The 10,999-nt window shown below is 39.5% G+C and overlaps 1 protein-coding gene across 2 annotated transcripts; it reads right to left on the reverse strand.

Annotated features, from left to right (window-relative positions):
- Positions 1 to 18: 18 nt before the first annotated feature.
- Positions 19 to 6,625, reverse strand: LOC120643476 (protein ZINC INDUCED FACILITATOR-LIKE 1-like). 2 transcript variants are annotated; one of them, XM_039919846.1, is made up of 17 exons: positions 6,235 to 6,625; positions 3,876 to 3,916; positions 3,627 to 3,687; positions 3,419 to 3,521; positions 3,228 to 3,330; positions 3,101 to 3,154; positions 2,951 to 3,013; positions 2,825 to 2,874; positions 2,668 to 2,743; positions 2,366 to 2,569; positions 2,046 to 2,133; positions 1,645 to 1,730; positions 1,452 to 1,559; positions 1,111 to 1,155; positions 934 to 1,022; positions 535 to 578; positions 19 to 441 (listed from the first exon to the last, which is right to left on the reverse strand). In XM_039919846.1, the coding sequence occupies exons 1-17, from the start codon at positions 6,389 to 6,391 to the stop codon at positions 338 to 340; spliced, it is 1,476 nt and encodes a 491-aa protein (XP_039775780.1). In that variant the 5' UTR covers positions 6,392 to 6,625; the 3' UTR covers positions 19 to 337. The 2 variants fall into 2 exon arrangements, with proteins under 2 accessions (XP_039775780.1, XP_039775781.1); XM_039919847.1 differs by lacking the exon at positions 6,235 to 6,625 and adding an exon at positions 4,692 to 5,264.
- Positions 6,626 to 10,999: the final 4,374 nt, after the last annotated feature.

Below are 10,999 nucleotides of genomic sequence, written 5' to 3' on the forward strand. Positions count from 1 at the left end.
AATAAAACTAGACAAGTATTTAGGATAGAAATGTCTACGAATTTCACGTCGAACAAATAATTTCGAGCTCCTGTTCCTCACATTATTTCTACTTTACAGTGCAGCAACTCGGCACAAAATGCCTGCCTAATCAAAAGCAAGAAATCGATTGGCTGCCATTTACCAACTATACATTTCCTCTACTGCATTGCTGCAATTACATACAACACTTGCAGTTACACGCAACAACTACTCAATCTCCCTCTTTCAGGTTCCTCCTTGTGGATGGGCATTATGCCCTCTACCTCACTGGTGCAAGACTCTGTTTGAATATCCCTAAGCTTCTACAATTTGAGTTCTAATTTCTATTATATTGCTCAGGCACAGCCAAAAAGGGTTTGAATGTGAGGATAAGTCCAAGCAACTCAATCACATTCAGAAGAAAGAACACCATCTGATCACCTGCACGGGTGGAATTAGAAGAATTAATTATATGCTGCCAAAGAGAAAAAGAAAAGGCATCTGAAATTTCCTCAAAAAGGAAAGTAATTTTACCTGGAAAGAAAAAACCATGCTGCCTTTTCTGTGCCCACGAGAACCTGAATAAATACCCCAGGAAAAATTAGCAGCAGTACATGCTTCGCGTGGAGCAGATACATTTGCAGATAAATTTACAAGCAGTAGCCAGGAGGGCAGTAGTAGATCCAATATACAGTATATATCTCAGCTTTGCTACTTGAAAATTAAATTTAGCAGCACAGTAGAAAAATTCAAAGTAGACTATAGCTCAGCCTTCCTATTATTAAAGCTTCAAGAACATTTCATTTAAATATACTATGAAGGCAACGGTGCATATTGCAAGTTTATTTCAACTTAGAACTAAAAAAATTTCTTCTAAGAAGTTTTTTTTATGAAACTTCTTCTAAGAAGGTACAAGGAGCAAATTATACTCACACAATGCCTGCTCCTGCTGGAGCAACTGCCTTGAAAAACGACATTCCTGTCATAGACAATCCATTTGCAGCTCCTCTTTGATCCTGAGGCTGTTAGCAAGTATTGTAATCGGTCAGTTACAGATTAGGAGCAGATCCTTAATAATATAAAAATTGAGCTGAACACATGTGTGCATACCACGGCATTGTTTTGAAGGATGAAAGTGCCTGTAATGATGGTAACCTGATATAGTATGTCATTGAAATGAAATAAATTATAACAGAAAAATAAATAATACGTACAATCTAAATATTCAATAGAAAAAGGGCACAGACTGCTAAGTGGTGGGTAAATATACAAGATTCATATGTTTGATATTGCCAACCATCACTAGGAACTATTTTCTTTTAATTTTTCTTTTCCATTTTCTGAGCAGATTACTGAAGACTTTGTAAATGTATCAAAACTGCTATTCATGTAGTTATTTGGTCCCAAAAGATCAAATAAATGGTCATATCATGGGATGCAGAGATACTCACAGAAAGATTATTTTTTATCACCGATGCAATATTGAGAACGATTGATAATCCAGGTTCTGAAAGGTATGTCATATAAGGGTAGGCAAAGAGGATAGGTATGCACAGGATCTGCAAGATTGAGTAAAATAGTTCATATGTGCAGAAAGAAGAGAAAAAAAACTGCATGAACTAAATAACATAAGCTTTTACTAACTGCTGCAATTCGAGAAGAATTTATAGGCCCAATAACTTTATTGATACGAGGGTACAGGAACAGTTGATATACAAGAAGACTGGCACCTGAAATGGAAGAGGTAAAATAATGTAAATGGCGGTACCACAAATAACAAAAAGTTGGTTACAAAATATTGAGAACCACAATCATGCAACCAGATGGAAGAGAGGATTTGCAGATTCTGTACGGCGTGAGTGAAATGATTGAGTAATCTTTTTTTTTCTACATCCATATGACAGGTTCTAATTGGGTACTTACCTTCCATCAAAAAATTTGGTACTTACCATCATCTAATTAATATTTCGTAGTGCATGAACCACTTTAGACTACAATGGGGTTTTTCCAAGTTAATAACACTAACAATAATGAGAAAAATTCACCTGTAACTGCCAGGACTTGACCTACATCCTCGGACGATAAACTGAGTCCACCATACTTCTTGTCACTTTCAGCCCATAGAGAGAACACCTGGAATTAGTTTTGGTTAGTGCTCTATGACATGCTGAAAAGTTCTCTAGAGTATTCAAGGAAAAAAGACTATGTCCTCTAGGTAAAAGCAACTACACATCATATATCTAGATCATTTTCAAATAAACATGGAAATACAAAAGTTATATATTGGTACTAGGTACGTTCATAACATGCATAGTTTTTCCTAAAATCATAAATAAACATCCCACAAGTGGTAATAAACAAATACCTCTGTGTAAGCCATGTCATGGAAGGAGAAGATGCAATAGATAATTATTGATGACATCAATGGCCGATTCTTGAATAAGCTCTTCTTCTTGGTACCCAAACTTCCACTTTCTTCAACCTTTTCTTTTGGATCAATCAGATGAGCCTCCAAAGCTTCAATGCTCTGGTTTTCATTTTCACTAACTTTATGCTTGTGCAAAGTCTCCTAGAAAATATTTTAAGATGCATTATGGTGAGTACGGAATAATCAAAATTGTGCAATTGGTGGTGAATGTGAAATGAATTCAGAGGAATCTCACATACCGGCATCCATATGCAGCTTATGAGAACAACAACAGCAAAGACTGATGTGCATAAGCATGGTAAGAAATATGGAAACCTGACAAGTTTAGGCCGAAAGTAAGTATTCACTAAAATGATTATTCGAGACTATGTTTTGTGCTATGTTGAAAAGAGATACCTTCCAAAGAACGAGTCAGGTGAAAAGATATTTGGAAAATTTTCTGCAGGCTGCCATAAAGGTAACCAGGTTAGCATTGACAATTAGATATGCTTTAACATTGCTAAATTGCCTCTGATGCTGTACCAGTGCAAGGTAGCCTCCTAGAGCGGGACCAATGATGAGACCTATTCCCCATGCTGTGCTGACCTAAAATTATATGAAGGTGAGTTCCAGTATCAAAATCATTGGAATATGAAATATTAGTAATACATCAGCATGAAATTTGTATCTTACAAGTGATAATGCTAGGGATTCATGTTCTGGTCGGCAAACTTCAATGGCATAAGCCTGTAAAATTCAAGCAAGATGCTATTGACTGCATCACATTGTAACATAAAAAGGGCTTGCAAATTCACCATACCTTAATTGGTCCAAGTAGACCATTTAAAGCACCCAGCAAAAATCGAGTAGCAATTGCCATCCAATAGTTGACACTTAGCCCAAACAAAGTATTGAACACAACCCTGAGAAATTTATAAGAACTAAGTTTGAGTTTCATTTCCACGCTGAATCACTACTCCTTCATATAAATGGAGGCGAAATGTTACTAACACGGAGAAAATGCCAAACATGACAACTGGTTTCCTCCCAATACGGTCTGCCGCTATTCCCCAAGCTGTTGAAGTCAAGCATCTACCAAACATAAATGAAGCACCTGAAGAAATCCGGAGCATGTAACTGATCAATCACAAATTTTTCACTACTTATGAATACTGAAAAGCTAAGCATAATATGAGGGAGAAATTCATAAAAAACTAACCTACAAAACCGGCATAGAAGCCGATATCTTCTGTTCTTTTAGCAACATTCAAGTCTCTTATCTGTGTAGTACAAGAAACAATATGAACCTTTGTCAGATGAAGCAACTTAACAGATGCATGGTATAGATGAAAAAGAACTATAGGCAGTCAAGGTATCCAAAAACATAATTGACGTACGAGCTACATATTGGTCATATAACACAAAACCCTGAGTAGCCAGAGAAAAGAGTACGAAATTGTGTACATACCATAAAATACAAGAAGGGGAACAATGATGATATTGGTAAAGCTGAAAAGGAGAGAAGAAAATTAGAAACAGTAAATATTAGCAATACAGGAAAAAACCCCAGTTATGTTCTGTAGGTCAAAAAGTGCAGATGCTGACATCTATCATGTTAGTTCAATAATAGAAACTGAGGAACTGCTTAATAAGACTTGAGAAAAGTGGTCGTGCACTCAGAAAAATCAACCTTAAATAAAAAAGCATAATTGGAGTTGTAATATGATGAACAAGTCTCATAAGTATAAAAGTTTTAACTCTTATGTCCTATATATGCCGCCTAATTGGAGTGATGTTGCAACTTCTCACAAATAAAAATCCAACGGGAGGTGCATGGTATCTCTGTCAGTACATCTTCAGAAAGTGAGGGAGGTGTTATATAGTAGAGGTAGGGAGACACCGCAATGACTGCAAGTGCAAAACAACCTAAAATTATGAAGAAAATCAGCAGTACCTACATCGCTACAGCAGGAAAAGTTTTGTCAAGGATTGAACTTTAGCTGCTATGACACAGTAGCAGAGAATTATATGGTATCCACATTTTCCCCGTACAGTAATCCCCCAATGAATAAAAGTTGTAGTTAGCATACTGGACCATTGACCTACCAACAACAAGCACAAAGATTTTCTGTCCTGCCAACCTCAAGTTAGGACCTGCTATAGCTATTCTGCTATTGTAACATGTGGTCATTCAAATTATCCAAAGTTACGAGCTCAAGAGAAAAGTCACCCGACAGGAGGAGGAGCTGGAAAAGAGGGCGGTGTAAGGAAGAGAAGTGTGTACCGGCCGTGAGAGAAACCATCCAGACATAGAGGAACTCCTTGTACGGCATTCCCCTGAGGAGGTCCTTCCTCCGGTCGTAAGCGCAGCCGGGGCACCCCGGGTGGTAGTGGTACTCCTTGAGCAACGGCCAAGTGCCCTCCTCCCCCATCGCCGGCCGGCCGGGCAGCGAGTTCCTTGCTCGCCCCCCTCAATGCTCAGAACAGCAATTGGATGGAGGCCCGAAGGCAGAGATGGGAGCAGGGGGCGCGCAATCAATGCCTCCTCCTCTCCTCTCGGCCAGGAGAATCGAATCAAGGAAGGCAAAAACCAATCCTTCCAGCGGTGGCAGATGGCCAATAAAATCGGCCGGTCCCGTCGGCCACGGGAATCGCCAAAGATGCTTCCTTTCGCTCTGCCCTAATGGTGGGGGCAATTATTGGCCAATGCGAGGGGCGTGTTGCAATGTTTGAGGCGTCCGCGGGCCAACAGGACGAGGAAGACGAAGGCAACACGACCTCGTCGTCAGTCCACATCGGGGGTGGCGCCAAACGGAACGGGATCCAATCCAATCACGGCATTGGCAGCGGCGCATCGCCATGCGTTGCATCTCGAGTTCTCGACCTTCACGGGTACACGGAAGAGTGTGGGAGGTGGATGGGTGGATGGCTGCAGCCTCTCGAGTCTCGGAGAAGAAAGGTTCGCGGCAGAGGGAGTCGCGTAAACCGGGCCGCCAGACCAAATGGATCGGATGGGAAACAGGCCCAAAGCCCAGCCTGCTAACACGGTTGAGCAAGCCTATTCATTAATTTCTTCTATGAACCTGATTCTTCTATGGGCTAGGCCTATATAATTAAATAGGATTCTGGCCCCATTTCATGTTGAACCTGATTTTCTATTTTTCCATGTCTTCTTCATCAACAGCAGCGCCTCTCGTTATTCCTTTTTTTTTGGAAAAAAATCCAATTTTCATCCTCGAACTATCGCAATAGTTCGATTTTCAACCTTCAACTACAAAACCACCTTCAAAACCACCCAATGGTCAAATTTGCCCGGTTTTGATAGTTGGATGACCTATGTTGTCCGGTTTTATAGTTAAAAATTGAAAATCAGATTTTTTCGATAGTTGGAGGGTGTAAACCGGACTTTTTCCTTTTTTTTAAGTACGTGTGCGTCTTTTGTCAAAAAGAAAAGAGAAGGAATAATGCAGTGGTGACAGCATGCAGCATATTATTGATCGAGATGGCAACTCCACATCATCATCAGCTAAAGAAAAACACAATATTATATTAATTAGAAGATAGGTAGCAGCCACATGCACGTTGACTTTGTTAATTTAATAAGATGGGGTGTACATGAAGGCTAGCTAATCAAGCACACCACACGTATGATGCATGATTTGGCGCGTAGGTTGGAATTGGAATGAGAACGAGCAACACCCAAAATCGATACGTGCTAGCAGCCGTAACAGCAGCTTATTATTAGTACTAGTAGGAGTAATTGGCAACTTATATTATTAGGAAGCAGGCGATAATTAATTTCGATATGATGGATCGGAGGATGGTACCTGTGCAGAGGGTGACGATCCAGACGTAGATGAAGCTGCCGTAGGGGATGCCCGGGTTGGCCGCCTTCCTCCTGTCCACGGCGCACCCGGGGCACCCGGCGGTCTGCGGCTGCTTCTCCTCCAGCAACGGCGCCGACGACTGCCCCTCCTCCTCCATTATTGTACGTTGCCTCTTGGTTAGTTGGAAGATCTCGATTCGCTAGCTGTCTTCGATTCTCTTGTCCTAGCTCCCTCCTGGCGCGCGATCGATCGGCTGTTCTACTCTGATCCCTATCTATATATGACTAATATGATGAATGAATGAATTCCAACGAATGGCTGACAAGGGCGACTATATATGTAGGAGTTGATTGGACCGCTGTCTGATGATCTCTGCACAATTGCACGTGCATATTGATCGAACACGCCCGGCCCTTCCTCCTCCTTCTTCTTCTTCTTTTTTTTTTTCTGGCCGCGACCCCTACCTACCACAGAAGAGATGGAATCAATGACCACGTGCTGTTTTTTGGTGGCTAGCTGCTTCCGTGGTGGTCAAGCTGCTATCAGTACCCTAAGCTGATTGGATTCATCTACTAGTACTACTCTCTTGGATTTTTTGGTGGTAAAAAACGCCGAAATTCCAGAAAATAAGAAAATGGAAAAAGAGAATAAGAACGCCGTTAGATCCCGTTCTGCGCCCTGATCGGAGGCGCAACCGTACACGTGGTTGCGGCCCCAGGTCGTCCAGTGCCATAATAAATAGTGGGGCCCGGCCTTTGAAAAGTCAGTCCAACTGAGTTCAAATTCTAGCCGCCCCACTACAACCGCCCGATCAGTGGCGGCGCTGGAGCCTCCTGAAGGCCGTCGCCAATCCGCCGCCGCCGTCCCTGGACAGTGCCGGTGGCCACCCGAAGGGAGGCGGTACCCACAACAAACTCCTTCCACTACGTCGGTTACAACTACGGGAACGACTACAGCCCCTACGTCGCTCTCATCCCCAACCATAATGGCTGGAACATCTGCTACGTCTGCGATGCCACTTCTTTCCGGTCTAGATATACAACTTGTCATTTCTTTTGGGTTGCGCTTATGTTGATTAGGCGTTATATCCTGAAAATGATAAGTACTAAGTCATTTTTTTTCTACACTCTCCGGTCTCCAGCTCGAGTCGTGTCATGTCCAAAAGCAAGCAATAGGAAAGCCAAACCGAATTGCCGGCCAATTGCTACTTGTCCGCCGCGCAAACCTAATTAAATGCCAGTAAGGCGTGGCATCAGCTCATGCGTCAGGGATATCAGTTTGTTGCTCCTCATCCTTTTGTTTCTTTCTCCCCAATAATTGAACGCGAGTCATCCCACATGAGGAGGAAAAGTTGAAAACCAACTTGCATGCTTCTAGCTGCTGCTTCTTGTTTTTTTTTCCAGGAAGAACTTGCTTCCATGCTTCTGGTTATATATCTCTGGCACGAGTTCGTGCACTATTCATATCAACAGAAAGGAAAGAACCAAGCTCGCCTCCAACAAATTCAGATGCTCAGGTGCATTCACTAATTTGATTCGCGAAATAAGAATGATCAGAGCGATATAGACGTCTAGCTTTGTCGTGTTTTTATGTAAACATAGTATATATGTACAGTGGCGAAGCCAGGAATGGAAGGCAGGAGGGGCTGGTGACCCTTCTTCTTCCTTGCTCCCTCTCTTCCTTCATCAATGGTCTCCAAAATTTTAGGGGGAGGCTCCATGGAGTTTTGGGCAGTAGGGGGGCTGGAGCCCCCTCAGCCCCCCTTAGATCCGCCCCTGTATATGTAACAAGGCTGTGTGTCTCTAGTAAGCAAATGATGAATGGAGAGGATGATGGGCATATTGGCGAGTTTATTGGGGAAGTGATTCAACATCTCCCAATAAGCCTAATAAGAGTGGTGAGTGGTATGGAGATATCCCCCATTTAAGGACTGCTAAAGATGCTCTTACTCTACATCCAAACCACCGCATACTCTGTGTAAATAGCCGACGAGGCTTAATGGAAAAGAAAATCCGTTGCAGTATATATGCTCATCTTCATACAGTAGAATATCCATTTCGGAATCAATTGGATTTCTTCTTTGATCACTTCGATTACCATGTTCCCCTTAATATATTTTATTAGTACAGATAAAGCATGTTGCTTAAAAACAACTTTCTTGTATCTATATAATACAAATAATTCAATAGCAATGAATCTTATGGTAATTGCTAAAATCCATGATATCACCCTTTTACGGAGCAGAGTCTCTACATTTGTTTTAATTTGTTTGCGTATCATTTTATCAAAGGCTTGATCCAAGCATCTCTTAAGCTTAATATTTAAATTAGGTCACAATATGATTTCTGAACCAGTAAAAAGTTGTTACGATGTTTTCATATATAAACATGGTGCGTTGATAAGCATCCAAGATTACATACAACACATAAATAAGCTAGTGGAAACCAAAGAAGGTCACCAGATATTTATTTCTAACACTACTAGCAGGGTTATTGCAAGCTTTCAAAATGACATCTGTATAGATGATTGTAGACATGAGATGTCATAATAAAACAGGACACAACTTTTCAATGGCATGAACCAGAAGAAGATTCCTTTGTCATGGCTAGAAAGGGCTTGAACGTGCATATAAATTCCACAAATACGACCATGGCTAAAAGGAAGAACAATATTTGGTCACCTACAAAACCAAGTAATGCAATAAAAAGGTCAAATAAATACAAAAAGCTCATAATTGATAGATTAGGGTAAGTTATTAGTCTTCCATTTATATTGTAAGGGGATGGGTGAAATGTGGACAACATTAGGCATATATAGGCATGTAATTTGGAACAAAGTAAACTCCTTTTTTTTTAAAGAATGGGAAGGTAGTAGACATCACATATGTGAGTTTCTTAACGCATTAAAATATCAAATACATTACTTGCCATGGTGGAGAATCAAGATATGGTTCCTAGTAGAAAGGGCTATCCAACAATCCCCTATGCACACAATACTATCCTACTGGAGTTCTTTAATCCGACTAAATTAAACAACATAAGGTATTTATTAATTAGGATATGTTGATAGTTATTGAGACTCAAGTAACTGTTTACCTCACGGTACACGATTTGTTGGAGTCTACCACAGTTGGGTGCCGGTTCAGATATACTATGCCTATGTCACAATAAAAACATATATTGGTGGTGGAAATCCTTCCCTCCCAAGACTGGGGTGTGGGTTCAGACCTCAATTGGCCTCCCTTTCATGTTTCTTTTGTTTCTAGTATACTAATGCAGGAAAACCACCCGATTCAAGAGTTAAACTGCAATTTTTGACTAGTTTTCCATGGTTCCTTTGCTAGCCATATTCTACTGACAAAAACCTAGAGAAGCTATGTTGGTTCATGGTTATTTTGGTTCGGTCCAATCCAAATAACTCTTGATAGATCTTATGATGATTTATTAGATGCCAAAAGCATGTAAAACAATCTGATCTTAATAATTCTTTACACATTTACCTGGAATAAAGAAAGCATGTTGGTGTTTTTGTGCCCATGAGAACCTACATTGATAGAGTAAGGTGATATGTCAACAAGATATGATTGAAGCATAGCATGTGTGGTAGTAATATATACAGTCAGTTTAAGAAACATTTCTCAATTAATAAATACCATGTATTTACTAGATAATAAAGTTCTTTTTGTTAGCAAGTGTATTCAGCTCACCTTAACATAAAAATACGAGCATGATGTTTTACATAAATTTACTCATTTATTATATTTATAGAACCATATATACTAATATCTTAGTATTAGCTTCCTATATAGCACTAAATAATGGGAAAAAGATGTTATATGGAAAAAATATGAGCATGCCAACTATTCCTACAAAATTGAAAAAGCTATAAGATTCTGATTATTTTTTACAAAATAGTATTTTAAAAGGATCGTAAATTAAATTGTTAAAATAATAAATTGGAAGATTTCTTCTAAGATTCCTAATAGAAATCAAGATTTTATTCTTGGCAAACTTGAGCAACTAAACTTTTACTTACATGATACCAGCTCCCGCTGGAGCAAATGTCTTAGAAAAGGACATCAAAGTAGTTGCTATTCCATTTGCAGTTGCTCTTTGATCTTGAGGCTGTAAGTTAAACAAGATCTATAAAGTTTACTTAGGAAAGTAGGTTTAATGAAAATAGATTGTAAATGCACATACCACAGAGTTATTCTGAAGAATGAAGGAGCATGTTACAATTGTAGCCTAATAAATAGAAGGAAAATGTTAATATGGTACTGAAGAATATATACTTAATAATAACATTCAATTAGACTCAATTGTTTCCTATAAATGTAAAAAAGACATCTACAATTTTTTATGCTAGTGTGTTACGTATAAGATACTTTTTGTAAATAAGCTATTTTTATTGTAGAAAACTTTAGATCCCTAGTCATGGACTACCTTATTTAATTTTGATCTTGGACTACAATAAATAACTCTTCTATTTTAATTGGAGTTTTATCTTGGTCTATATGAAGAAAATAACCAAATGGAAATATTGGAATATCAATAAATGCTTTAGGTGTCCATACATTGAACTTAAAGTTCCAAGGGTACTTACGACACAATTGTTTTTCAGCAGTGATGCAATATTCATTGCACAATATAACCATGGTTTTGACAAATTCGCCATAGGTGGATAAGTAAGAAGAAGCATCATAGATAGAATCTGCAACGTTGATTGTCACATTTTAAAAATAAAGTATTGAAACTAACATTTAAAA

Source organism: Panicum virgatum, chromosome 8K (genome assembly GCF_016808335.1).
Source record: "Panicum virgatum strain AP13 chromosome 8K, P.virgatum_v5, whole genome shotgun sequence".
In the NCBI taxonomy this organism is placed as follows: Eukaryota; Viridiplantae; Streptophyta; class Magnoliopsida; order Poales; family Poaceae; genus Panicum; species Panicum virgatum.

Excerpts from the sequence above, each read along its gene's own strand:
- LOC120643476 (XM_039919846.1), bottom strand. The coding sequence starts at position 6,391 with ATGGAGGAGGAGGGGCAGTCGTCGGCGCCGTTGCTGGAGGAGAAGCAG. Across the intron at positions 3,688-3,875 it reads TCCCCTTCTTGTATTTTATG|ATAAGAGACTTGAATGTTGC; the intron begins GTATGTACACAA and ends TGTACTACACAG. Across the intron at positions 2,570-2,667 it reads TAAGCTGCATATGGATGCCG|GAGACTTTGCACAAGCATAA; the intron begins GTATGTGAGATT and ends AATATTTTCTAG.